The sequence below is a fragment of the Aotus nancymaae genome, unplaced genomic scaffold, assembly GCF_030222135.1.
Source record: "Aotus nancymaae isolate 86718 unplaced genomic scaffold, 86718_ANA_hifiasm-v0.15.2.pri h1tg000115l, whole genome shotgun sequence".
NCBI classification, from domain to species: Eukaryota; Metazoa; Chordata; class Mammalia; order Primates; family Aotidae; genus Aotus; species Aotus nancymaae.
In genome coordinates this window covers 4,541,934-4,555,613 of record NW_026988530.1, presented here as the reverse complement: position 1 = coordinate 4,555,613, position 13,680 = coordinate 4,541,934, and the positions used below count along the sequence as shown (strand labels likewise).

Below are 13,680 nucleotides of genomic sequence, written 5' to 3'. Positions count from 1 at the left end.
TAATTTAATAAATACTTAAGTGTTTTTTCTAAAAGGTAAGAATTGTATTAAGTCATAACTCTAATTTTATCATCACATTAATTATTAGTAATATTAGTAATTGTAATGTTTTGATATATACATTATATGTGATAATTTAAGCTTTTAAAAATCATTAAAGATTGGTGTTCCTTCTGCAAAATTACTGTGTGTATGTTTAAAATAATTGTGAGAGGATCTTCTCAGCCTAAAATCTTCTTAGGCTGATAAGGAACTTCAGCAAAATCTCAGAATACAAAATTAATGTGTAAAAATTGCTAGCATTTTTATACACCAACAATAGTCAAGCCGAAAACTAATCACAAACTCCCATTCACAATTGCCACAAAAAGAATAAAATACCTAGAAATATAGCTAACAAGGGAGGTGGAAGATCTCTACAAGAACTATCAAACATTGCTCAAAGAAATCAGAGATGACACAAACACATGGAAAAACATTTCATGCTCATGGGTAGGAAGAATCGGTATTGTTAAAATGACCATACTGCCCAAAGCAATTTATAGATTCAGTCCTATTCCCATTAAACTATCGTTGACATTCTTCACAGAACTAAAGAAAACTATTTTAAAATTTATATGAAACCAAAAATAGTCCAAATAGCCAAGCCAATCCTAAGGAGAAAGAACAAAGCTAGAGGCATCATGCTACCCAACTTCAAACTATACTACAGGGCTACAGTAACCAAAACAGCATGGTACTAGTACAAGAACAGACTCATAGACCAATGGAAGAGAACAGAGAACCCAGAAATAAGACCGCACACCTGCAACTATCTGATCTTCAACAAACCTGATGAAAACAAACAATGGGGAAAGGTTTCCCTATTTAATAAATGGTGCTGGGATAATTGGCTAGTCATATACAGAAGATTGAAACTAGACCCTTTCCTTATACCATATACAAAAATTGACTCAAGATGGATTAAAGACTTAAATATAAAACCCAAAACTATAAAAACTCTGGAAGACAACCTAGGCAATACCACTCAGGACATAGGCATAGGCAACGATTTCATGATGAAGACGCCAAAGGCAATTCCAACAAAAGCCAAAGTTGACAAATGGGATCTAATTAAACTAAAAAGCTTCTACACAGCAAAAGAAACTATCAACCAAGTAAACAGACACCCTCCAGAGTGGGAGAAAATTTTTGCAATCTTATATCTGACAAAGGCCTAATATCCAGCATCTATAAAGAATTTAAGCAAATTTCCAAGAAAAAAACAACCTCATTAAAAAGTGGAAAAAGGATATGAACATATACTTCTCAAAAGAAGGCATACTTGCAGCTAATAATCATATGAAAAAAAGCCCAACATCACTGATCATTAGAAAAACGCAAATCACAACCACAATGAGATTCTATCTCACGCTTCTCAGAATGACTATCATTAAAAAGTCAAAAACAACAGATGCTTGTGAGGTTATGGAGAAAAAGGAACAGTTATACACTGTTGGTGGGAGTGTAAGTTAGTTCAACTACTGTGGAAGATAATATGGCAAGTCCTCAAAGACCTAAAGACAGAAATATCGTTTGACCCATCAGTCCCATTACTTGGTATATACTCAAGAGAATATAAATTGTTCTGTTGTAAAGACACATGTATGCATATGTTCATTGCAGCACCATTCACAATAGCAAATGTAAATGCAATAGCAAAGACATGGAATCAACCTAAATGCCCATCAATGATAGAGCAGATAAAGAAAATGTGGTACATATACACTATGGAATACTCTATAGCCATAAAAATTAATGAGATCATGTCATTTGCAGAGACATAGATGGAGCGGGAGGTCCTTATCCTTAGCAAACTAGTGCAGAAACAGAAAACCAAATACTGCTTGTTCTCACTTATAAGTGGGAGCTAAATAATGAGAATGCATGGACATATGGAGGAAAACAACACATATTGGGGCCTTTCAGAGGGTGGAGGGTAGGAGGAAGTTCAGGAAAAATAACTAATGAGTACTAAGATTAATACCTGGGTGATGAAATAATCTGCACAAAAAAACCCCATGAAACAAATTTACTTGTGTAACAAACCTGCACATGTACCCCTGAACTTAAAAGTTTAAAAAAATAAAAATTGTGGGAGGAAAACATTGAAGTATTTCCTACATATTTTTGCCTATACAGAAAAAAGCTGTGGTGATTCGTCACTTGTATAATGAAGATAATGTTAACATTCCTGAGGATACGTTAAGTACAGTAACAGATGTTAATGAAGCAATTACCGTGTCTGACTTAAATGCTGCCGAAATAAAGATGCCTGAAGTAAAGGTTCCTGAAACCGAGGCTGAGCAACAGGTAACAATTTTGGACTTTTTAAGTAGATACCAATATTTCTTACTTAAATGTTTAAGTATTCTATCCGTTAAACTTTGGAATATTTCTAGCCTTTTGAATTATTGATCATGATCTTTTACTTATGTTACAATTACTTAGTAAGTAGTAAGTCTTACTAAAAATAATTATTTGCTGGTTATGTTTAGGGTGCTGGGCTAAGTGTTGGAGTAATACAAAGTAGAATAAGATATAGTACTTGACTTTAAGGAATCTACAATTTAGTAAGACATAGAGATGCACTACTTTGCACATTGGAGGTTCTCTACCACCTACTTTCTTTACTGGTCAATGGAAAAGATTGGTACTTTATTGCCTACTCATTTTCCTTTCTGGGTCCTTGCTATTCTTTTGTCTCTCTTAAGATGCCATTTGTATTACTCTTAATTGCCACAGACCCCAATATATGTCTGACCTCTACTGTTCTGGCTAAAACTTCTTTTTCTATGCTTCGATATCTTGTGACTTCTATAGATCTCAGTATATCAATATACAGTTGTCACTTAGAGAAACTACCAGATGGCCATTGGACCTACTTCCTGTTATATGGCAAACTGAACAATCTCAATGCACTATGTGTTGTTTTCAGTCATTTCTTCTTAGCTTTGTGCTAGATATTGTTTCAAGAAGCTAGTTAATAATAGTTTTATTTTACTACCTGGTATTAAGAGAATTATGCAAATTAATTCATCACAAGAATCATATGAAGTAGATACTGCTCTTACCTCTCTCTCTCTCTCTTTTTTTTTTAAGATGAGGAAATGGAGGCATCAAGGTCACAAATTTTCAGAACTAGTTTAAGTGGCCAAGTAGTCTCCATCCAGAGATAACTCTCTTGACTCTCAAGAAGGACTATCTCTCCTAACTATTGAGATAACACCGTGGAAGTGGGAATACATTAATTTTTAAAGGAAATTCAGTTTGTATAATTTTATTTTTAATCTCTCTAACCTTTTTAGGATATAAATGTTAATCCTGAGATTACTGCACTACAGACTATGCTTGCTGAATGCCAAGAAAATCTTAAGAAACTAACTTTGATAGAGAAAAGGTTAGACTGTTTGGAACAAAAAATGAAAGGAAAAGTGATGGTGGATGAAAAGACCTGGACTAATCTCCTTAGTCGTGTTACTCTTCTTGAAACAGAAATGCTTTTGTCTAAAAAGGTATTTTCTTCCTTTAATGTTTATAAAATATCTCAGATATAACAAAGTATTTCTTTGTTATATGTGTGTTATTGGGGGAATGCTAAATATGAGAATATTTGAGTGATGAGTAAATGCCTAGTTAGAATAAAGTCCTGTTTAAATATAGCCTGTATGTTATTGTGGCTGTTTCTCTCTTCATTGAATAAGGTAATCCGAAAAACTTGTAAGTTGAACTTTTACAGATGTTAATAATACTTGAAGAACTTAAAATGAGGGAAGAATATGATAGATTTTATGAAAAGCCTAATATTATTTTATATCTTTTAATAGTACAGATGATCTATTTTCATAGAGTAGAAAAGATACAGAAGATACTGATAATTTTTTTTTTTTGCTCATTTACTTCAATCATATTGTGAATTTCATGGAAGAGTTACCAAATTTACCATTGCCTTATCAAATCTAAGGAATTTGTTTCTTTTACTCAGGATTTCAATTTCTGGTCTGTCTTTCCTTCCTAGAAAGTGAAGATAGATTCAAGAAGCTTGCTATCTGCTTTCATATTTAAAACATTTCTTTTATGTGGAACATACAATATATGTATTGCTTTATAAATATAAAAATTAAAAATATTTAAACATTTATCATGCTATCTTTATATTTTATGCTTGGTATTAAGATATAAAATGAAGGATTTTCCTTTTATTTCATTTCATTCTAAATATTTAACTGTTATTTCAGAGTGGTGAGTTTAATGAAATTAGTGAAGACTATGCTTCTTGTAGCGACGTGAATCTTCTGAATCCTCGTAAGTTTGTAAATACTATTAGAATTGGTATGATGAGTTTTCAGAAAAATAATTATTATAGGTATTTGGTAATTTTAGTATTCTTAACCCTTATTGTTTAGAAATTGCAAAGCTCTTAGAACAAAGAAAATAATGAACCTGCATACCTCCAAAGCCAAGAATTGCTTAAGAATCCAGCCTACTTATTTCACTTACAGAGTGGGTGAATAAATTTTAGTGTACAAAGTTGAAAAGTTTTAGAGATATTTTACTGTCTTAATCATTCTAGAATAATCAAGTGCTCTAGAATATTAAAATCAGCCTCCAACTTTTAAAATTTAAGCTTAGGTAGGTAGTAGCTTTCTCATATGTAAATAATATGTAAGAGAAGAAAACACCTTTGTCAGTAACCTATAAAGTATTGCAAACTTCTTACATGTGAATAGTTCACTGATAATGATAAAATGCGAACGATCTAATATTAGGACAGGTCTTTTCTGTGTCACGTAACTTTACTAGGCTATTGATATTTTGCTCAGGATAAGATTTCTGTTTTTCAGTGACAGCTTTGTTTTTTTTTTTTTGATTCTTATATTTTTTAAAAGACAGATCTAAATTGTGTGCTACATCTATGATTAAGTCATATCTATAAAAGAGATGTTTTGTCCAATTGAGAATTCATCAAGTTAAATTTTACTATCTGTGGATTAACATTATAAAATCTTTCAGCTTTACTATAGATGTCACAATAAAATAACAGTATATTCTAGCACTAACAGTGTGCCTAGCACTATTATAACTACTATAGTAACTCATTTAATTCTTGAATGCAAGATAAGTACTATTTTTATATTTAATAGATGAGGAAACTGAGGTACAGCAAAATTAAGTAACTATGACAAAGGTCACACAGTTATTGAATGGTAGGTCAAATTTGAATCCAGGCAACTGATTTGAAGTTTTTTCTTAACCACTGCATATTTGGAGCACATATCAATATGATCACACAGAGAATAATTTTGGTGATTAGGTTATTAAATATAATTATTTGAGATGCTATTTAAGGCAGCTAAATTTATTATAGGCTGCAGATTTCAGATTTGGTAAAATGTTGCCTATTTTATTTATCCATTCATGTATTTATTTAACAAATGTTAAAGCTTGACTATAGGATCCTTGGGAGCAAAACTTTATCTTATGGTCTGCCTGTCTAGTACACAGAAAGTATATCTGTGCTTTTATCACCAATATTTGCCTATAGTAGAGTTTAAATATTTACACACTGAAAGAATATTGAATGCTTGCTATTTGTAAAACATTGCCTTTTGCAAGTTTGATTTTAGATCTTCAGGCTTATTATTTTTTAATGACATAATTATAGAATATATCTTTAACCTATTTAGAAAACACATGGCTAAATTTTATTTCTTTGTTTGTTTTGTGAGACAAGGATGGTCTCACTCTTGCTCAGGCTGGAGTGCAGTGGTGCAATCATAGCTCATTGCAGTCTCCTGGACATTAATTCCTTGGCTTAAAGTTATCCTCCTGCCTCAACATCCTGAATAGGTAGGACTACAGGTGTGTGCCACCACAACTGGCTAATTTTTATTTATTTATTTATTGTTTTTAGTAAAGACAAGGTCTCGCTATATTGCTCAGGCTGGCCTTAAACTCCTGAGCTCAACCGATCCTCCCCTCTCTGCTTCTCAAAGTGCTGGGATCACAGGTATGCATTACCATGCCCAGACTCACATAGCTAAATTTCAGAAACTGTGCCAGGACTGAGAATAATGAACAGATAGGCCACCATCTGAAATGGATTACAGATTATGATTAGGGTAAATACCTGGTCTCAGAGTTTATGATCTGATCTAGGTTAATCAAAAGACTCAAGTTTATAAAGACACATTATACCTCATACATGCTACTTGGAAATAGGAGGGTTTGATTTCATTTGGATGCAGAGAGCAATAATTTACCACTCTTGGTTTAGAATCATGTTAAATCAAGAATAGTTTTTGTGAGGTTCTAGATTTGTTTTGGCTTTATCAGGAATACAGTGTTCCATGAACTGTAAGGCACCTTAATGTCTTGGTAAGAGTGAGTTAGCAGAGGCTTTTAAGAATTGGGCTTGTGTTGGATAATTTTGGAGAGGGTTTGAGGAAGCAAGGGCTATGGGTGCCATCAGGAAGCAGGAGCAATTTGATGATTGATGGTAAGAATGAAATAGAGTTGAAATTTTCATAAAATAGGTACTTGTATTAGGCAAGGAGGGCTTTTATCTGTCTGGTCATTTATGTGGTTACATGGTGCCCTTGTTTTATCATTACAGGAATGAAGTGACCTCATGTGATGCTATTTTTTATGAAATTATGTTCAGTAGAGGGTACAGTAGTTTAGGTGTTAATTGCCAGATAGGGCACCAACTGTTAGAGCTGCTTCTTTGTTTGCTTGTTTGTTTGCTTTGCTTTGTTTTATGCCTTTTTCATCTCAGAGGAAAAAAAATATTATTAAGAAAGGTGTGGCACCACAGAAGAGTGTGGTGCTGAAGGAAGCTGAAGCAGAAGAGTAGAAAGATCAAGTCATGGGGTTTGTCCCAGAGTCATAGAAAGATTTTTAGAAAATATTCTCAGGTTTGTGTTTCACAACAAAAGTTGTCATCAAAGCAGAATAGTGATTTGTTAGGAAAGTAAGATAGACAAGGATAATTTGAAGAGTATTTAGTGATCATTATTTCCAAATAATAATGAGGATATCTACTAAGGCAATGATAGTGAGGATAAAGAGGATAAAGATTTATTTGGGAGATATTTAGATGTTAAAATTGATATGCCATGATTCCTGATAGATACAGAAAGAGTGAAGGAGAGTAAGAAAGTTAAAACTGACTACTTGTGTTTGGCTCATGTGATTGGGTAGATGATTGTTAGTTACTCTTTAATGGAGGAGAAGGTTTGGGAGGAATAATGAATTCACTTTTGATATATAATAAATTATGTTTAAAACACTTAACACAAAATATCTAGAAATCAGTTAGATCCTTGATTTGGAAGTATTGGCTTACAAATTATTAAATGGTGAAGGACCCTACTGATTCTTTTAGTAGAATAAGGTGATAAGCCTCCAAAGATGGCAGTGAAAGATTAATTGTCATGTGGTAAGAGTTGGCTAGAAGATCTCATGTCCCATACCCTTAGGAGAAGAAGAGTCTCTTTCTTCATAGAGACTTCTTAGCAGTCACTACTGAAGGACATAGCAACTGGTGTCGGGGCCTGGTGTCAGTTGCAGATGCCTTTCCCGATTTTTTTCCAACCTGAACTCAGTTACCAATTCTTTTCTCAATCCCCTATAGCACAGCTAAGAAACGATTAATGTTTAAACAAGTAACACTTTACTTAAAGATTCAGGAAAGCAATAAGAAAAATTATAGAAATTAATATGCACTTAACTGATCTGGCTATTAAATATAGCTGGTGTTCTGTAATAGTCCACTCTGTAACCTCTAACCTAGGAATAACTATGAATAGTCTGCCAGCTGCCTAATGCCAGCTTTCTCCCACCATGAGGCACACCCTGGAATAAGGTTAGATAGCTCAAAGTCTGGATCCCAAAGTGGAAGACAAAGAGAACTATTCCTTCACCCTTTATCTGTCTTCGCAGACCTGTTTCCTTATCTTAGGGCCCCCTCCTCTTTTTGGAAAGACATAAATGTTCAGCACAACTATCCATACCCATAGAAAATAATCCAAGTTTTAGGGCATAGTAGATATAGTTCCTACCTAATTTCAGATTATTTCTTAAAATAACCTCTTGTCCACAGCTCCTGCTAAAAGATCTGGATTTAGGTAGTCTTCAGCGTTGTACCCTGTTATCTTGACCCCCAGGCTTAGCTAATTGGATCAAGAATAGACACCTAACCCAGAGAATACCAATCCAAAGTGTGTTGAGTCAAAATACATTCTCTTAGAATTTGGAATTAGGACACCACGAATAAGTTAGTGAAATGATACTGAGCCCGGACTGGGCTGGCTATGTGGTTCAAGTATATGCTGATGAGTCAGCAGAGAAAGCCATTCTACAGAGAAAAGCAGAGGAATGGAGCAACTGGCAGAAGTAGGCAAAAGAGACTATGGCTCTATGAGACATGAAAGTTAGTCTTCTAGTTATTTCAGTTCTCACATGGTAATAGTTTGTTCCCTAATTGAGGTTGTCTGTGTAGGCTTACAATAAAGCTGTCTTTATGTGAACCACTTTAAATGGGTGTCTATTTTTTTTTTGTATTGCTTTTGCAGCCCAATGTCTTCTGACTAAAACATAGGGTTTGTAGGATTTATTCCATTATCTGTAATCGTCTCTAATTGGTTTTTCTGTAGGGGAGATTTGCCATCATTTTGTCAAATTAATAATATCAGAATATTTGAAATGTTAGATTTTTCATTTTTTTAGAAAAAGAAATCTGTGAATCTTAAATTTTTTGTATTACTTCTTTTCATATATGTCAAATCAAGTTAGAATGTTTCTTGATTTTTAAAAGATATATATGGTCAGTTATGGTAATAGTTGTCACTTGCCACTGAACACTAGTAAAAAAAATTTGCGAAATGCTTAAATGTTGCTGAATAAAAGCATCATGACAAATTCATTGATACTAATTATTTAATGTAGATGTCACCATTTTAAGAATATACATGATCGATTAGGTTATATTGTAAAATAAATTATTAACTTGCCTGTTTATTCAAACTGATTGCTATTGTGACAATAATACTGCCTTTTGTAATTTTTACTGGCCAGTTTTTAACATGAGAATCTCCATATGTAAGCTGTTACCTTAAAAGAGTACTAAAAACTCTTTGATCTATACCGATAGCCATTTTTAATTAAAATAGTATGTTTTTCTTCCGTCTATAAATAATGTTTTCAGATATCTGACTCTGTGAAAAGGAAAAGGTTACCTAAAACTTAATTTTTTCACAGACAGAAAAAGCAAAGTAGAGAGACCAGCAAGTATTCCTCTGTCCTCTGGCTATAGTACAGCATCATCAGATTCAACTCCCAGAACCTCTACCGTTAATTACTGTGGTTTAAATGAGATTTCAGAGGTAAGAAAATGTTTATTTTCTTTCTAAATTAAGAAAATAAGCAAGCATTAGTTTTAGTTCTATATATTGCTGGCAAGAAAAATAGCAAAACTGTAAATCTTAGTCTCTCAAATTCTTTCTTACGTAAACAGTATTTAATGCAATGTTTTAGACTGTATTTTATACATTCTGGGGTCCATCTTTGATGATGATTTACTTTGAGAAATCACCTAAATTTGTTGCTTTTTAAATTAAAGGAAACAACAATCCAGAAAATGGAAAGGATGAAAAAAATGTAAGTAACAGAAAGGGGCAACAGAAATTTATTTCCCTATAGGGAATTGTAGTGGATTGCAGTATGTATAAAATGTGCATGTGTGTTTCAAACCTTAAAGGTCTCTCTATCAGGTGTGGAATTTCCTTCAGGACTCCATTGGATAATAAATTCACCCACAGTTATGTGTTTGTGAGATGAGTTACTGTTTTACTTTCCAACAAGTGATGTAAAACTTGTTGGAATTGTTAATGGAATTAACTGCAGATTAGAGTACAAAGATATTTTTGGTTGGTAACTAATCAAGAGTATTACATAGTTTTGATAACTGATTTCTCAAAATATTAAATAATATATGTAGATGGTTGGTTTGGAGACATTTTCAGTATCGTGAAAATATCACTGGTGTTTTTTGGTAAGTTATTGATAAGATACTAAAAATGATGTTTTTATCTAGTACAAATGATGTGAGTTTTCTAAAGAGCAGTTCAAAGGAAATATAAAGTGAAAATGCAAAAAGTATTTAAATAACTTACACTCTAAGAATACAAGACTCATAATTGACTCTTGTTTTTCCTCCCTCTGGACACAGTTTATTCATAGTAAATGTACTTATAGATAAGAAAAATATTCAAATTTATTTTAGCTTAAAAAGCATAATTTCAGTAACTAAAATGCTGTGCTTTATTGTGAATTATTGATTTACTTAATACATTATCTGTCTATTATATTTCAGGTTTGAAGAAACTGCAGAGTTACTGAAATGTTCAAATCACTAATTGTAGGATTTTCTACATTAACTCTAGGACTTCGGTTACCATACATGTTGTATATTTTAAGAATTCTTTCTACAATTTTAATATACTGCAATGTTTTTGACAATTTCTATTTCATTTGGTCAATGAATTTTTTCATTCATTATTGAATAAATTGTGTAATATTTTTGAGCAATGATTATACTACTTTACCTTGTGTCACTTTTTCTTTTTCTTTTTTTTTAGGAAAAACTCATGTTCTTCTCTTACAGAGTGAAGTCATTACAGCACTGTATTTCTGTGTTGACATTTGTTGGCAGTGTGCTAAGTAATGTTTTTTAAAGCACAAGCTTGAGGACTATGGTTTACATCCTATTGGAAACATTCCAGTTGGAACTTGCATATTATACCCAGGAGGCTCTCATATATACCATCTTGCCATGTGTACTGATGAATAAGTTATGATGAATAGTTAAAAAAGATCATTAAATATTAAACAAGAAGACAGCTATTTCATGCTTAGTCAAAAATGGCAATACCTTTCCAGTTAACACTGAGAAATTAAGGTTAAGATTCTCCTTTTGTGCTGGGTAACAGATCTCAAGGTTCACCATGAGAAACATGTTGAACGTTGTAGTGCTCTGTTGTGTAACACTTCTAGTTTTTTTTGCTCTTGTTGCCCAGGCTGGAGTGCAGTAGCGGATCTTAGCTCACCACAACCTCTACCTCTCGGGTTCAAGTGATTCTCTTGCCTCAGCCTCCTGGGTAACTGGGATTACAGGCATGCACCACCATGCCCAGCTAACTTTGTATTTTTAGTAGAGACAGGGTTTCTCCATGTTGATCAGGCTCATCTCCAACTCCTGACCTCAGGTGACCTGCTTGCCTTGGCCTCCCAAAGTGCTGAGATTACAGGCGTGAGCCACCATGCCCGGTAGTGTAACACTTTTTAAGACCAGTATAACAGAGAATGTAGCCATTCTAGCTGGCATTAAAAGATACACAGTGAGGTGTTTTGTTTTTTTTAAAATGATGAAAAATTATACATTTTTTTGAGAGGGAAAAAAAGCCTTAGCTGAAGTTAAATCAATGGAAAAATGAAATTTATTTTTAATATTACTATATAAATTATATATTTTAAAATTTTATAGATAAAAGTGTAACAATCCTGGAAAATCCTCAAGAAAATTGACTTTATTATCTGGAAGGAAAAAGAGTATTTTATTTTTTATTATGTGGATCATCTGATTATGTTTTATTTATTCGTCTATTTATGGTAGACATGTATCATTCTATATTTCACTGTCAAATGTAAAATACTGTTATGAGTAGAAATCACTTAAAAATTTATTTTTGTTTTTGTAAATTTGAAAAAACATAAGAAATCACTTTTAAGAAAGCACTTTTGGTACTTTTTTTTTTTTCTTTTTCAGATAGGGTCTCACTCTTTTGCCCTGACTGGAGTGCAGTGGCATGATCTCCATTCACTGTAACCTCCATCTCCCAAGTTCAAGCGAATTCTCGTGCCTCAGCCTCCTAAGTAGCTGGGACTATAAGCCTGTACCACCATGCCCAGCTAATTTATGTATTTTTGTAGAGACAGGGTTTTACCATGTTGCCCAATCTGTTCTCGAACTCCTGAGCTAAAGCTACCTGCCTACCTCAACTTCCCAAAGTGTTAGGATTACAGGCATGAGTCACCACATCTGGCCACATTTTTAGTATTCTAATAAATATTTGGTCATCAGACTTTAAAATGAAATTTTCTGTTAGCCCACAGAAACATACAATTTTGAATTTAACAGAGTTTCAGTAAATATTTCCAGAATTAATGAAGCCTGTTAGGTTTAATTTTTTCAATTGCAAGAGAAATACATTTATAAAAATTAAGAGATTATAGTTATAAGGTAAAAAACTACTGTATCGATTAAGTTATAAAATACTAGTAGCAGCATGGAATTATAGCACCATCTTGTGGTTAATATGCCAATATTTTACCTTTTAGGAAAACAAGTGATTTCCCTTCAAACAATAATTTTTCCCTTTTGAAAAATTTTAAAAGGAAACAGTTTGGAAGTTTTCTTATGGAAGTTAGAAGAAAAGTTGTCTCTTTCTTCCTTTGTTTTTTCTTTATATAGTATGGATATATACACAATGAAATGACTTAAAACATTTCTAATCTAGTGTATAGACAGCGGGCAAAAGATAAGTATATATTGAAAATATAAAATACTTAATACATATTATCAAGTGGAAATTTAGAATCCAAATTTTCTTAAACTTTTCTCTAATAACTTTTGTCTAACAACTATCTAACAGGGACTAATCAACTCATAATACAACATACATTTAAACTTACAAAGAGTCTCTATCTTGACAACATAATTTTTGGAAAAATAAAGCTAATTTGACTTTATTGAAGTTATTGGAGCAATCAACAGTTTGTTATTTTTAAAAGTTTTCTCTTTTAGGCAATTTGGTAAGTGGTTTGTAGTCTTAAACTAACCACTGTTGATTAACTTGAGGAGATGAAGCAGGGGAGTTCTGAAGAGATTATCTGGAGCTACGTAATTAACCCTAAGTTAAATTAAATGTTCACTTTCATTCTTTTCATTCTCACATAAGCTGGATGAAAAAACATCATACTACTGACAAAGGTGTCAGTAGCTTGTACTATGCTCTGAATAGGTCTAGGTAGAGATAATATGGAAATACTATAAAGAATACATAAGGTAAAATACTAGTCAGAAAGAGTTCAAAAGAAGTTAACATCAACTATGTGAAAATTCTAGGTAAAGCTAAGAACTATTGAGTTGGAAAAAATAGTATCATGTTTGTTTGTTTTCCTCTATTTTTTTTTATATGTAATGTTGCAATATATTCTTTTAAAAATAAAACTTGAAAATGTTGGAACTTTGTTTCATGCCATTCATTACTCATAGCTTTATATAATTGATACACACTTGGGGAAGCATAAATTTTTTTAAAAAAAGCCTTGTCAATTTTATAAACTACAGTGCTTTTTGAACTCAAATAACATTGTCACTTTGATTTTTACTTTTTAACAATTCCCCAGGTTTGTTTGCTTCCTTTCTTTGAAACTAAAGGAAGGTGAAGTAGAGGTAATGTAAAACATTAAACTACAAAATTAAAGCTTTAATTGTGTCTCTTGAGTTTTAATGATCCTAGCAAAAAGGGCAAGTTTCTTACACCACTCAGAGAAGAAAGCTGGAAAATCAGTACAGCA

The 13,680-nt window shown here is 32.6% G+C and overlaps 1 protein-coding gene across 9 annotated transcripts in view; it reads left to right on the top strand.

Annotated features, from left to right (window-relative positions):
- The window catches only part of CEP44 (centrosomal protein 44), a 30,470-nt gene extending 17,124 nt beyond the window's left edge, over positions 1–13,346 (top strand). For 5 of the 9 annotated variants that reach the window (XM_064371028.1, XM_064371026.1, XM_064371027.1 and 2 more), the window contains 7 exons: positions 2,182–2,352; positions 3,348–3,554; positions 4,278–4,344; positions 5,954–6,049; positions 9,301–9,425; positions 9,662–9,699; positions 10,415–13,346. In XM_064371028.1, the coding sequence (XP_064227098.1) occupies positions 2,182–2,352; positions 3,348–3,554; positions 4,278–4,344; positions 5,954–6,049; positions 9,301–9,425; positions 9,662–9,699; positions 10,415–10,457 (747 nt within the window). In that variant the 3' untranslated portion in view covers positions 10,458–13,346. Of the gene's footprint in view, positions 1–2,181; positions 2,353–3,347; positions 3,555–4,277; positions 4,345–5,953; positions 6,050–6,817; positions 6,957–9,300; positions 9,426–9,661; positions 9,700–10,414 lie in introns of those variants that run through there. The other 4 variants (XM_064371031.1, XM_012454679.3, XM_064371032.1 and 1 more) reach the window with 4 other exon arrangements.
- The last annotated feature ends 334 nt before the right edge of the window (positions 13,347–13,680 follow it).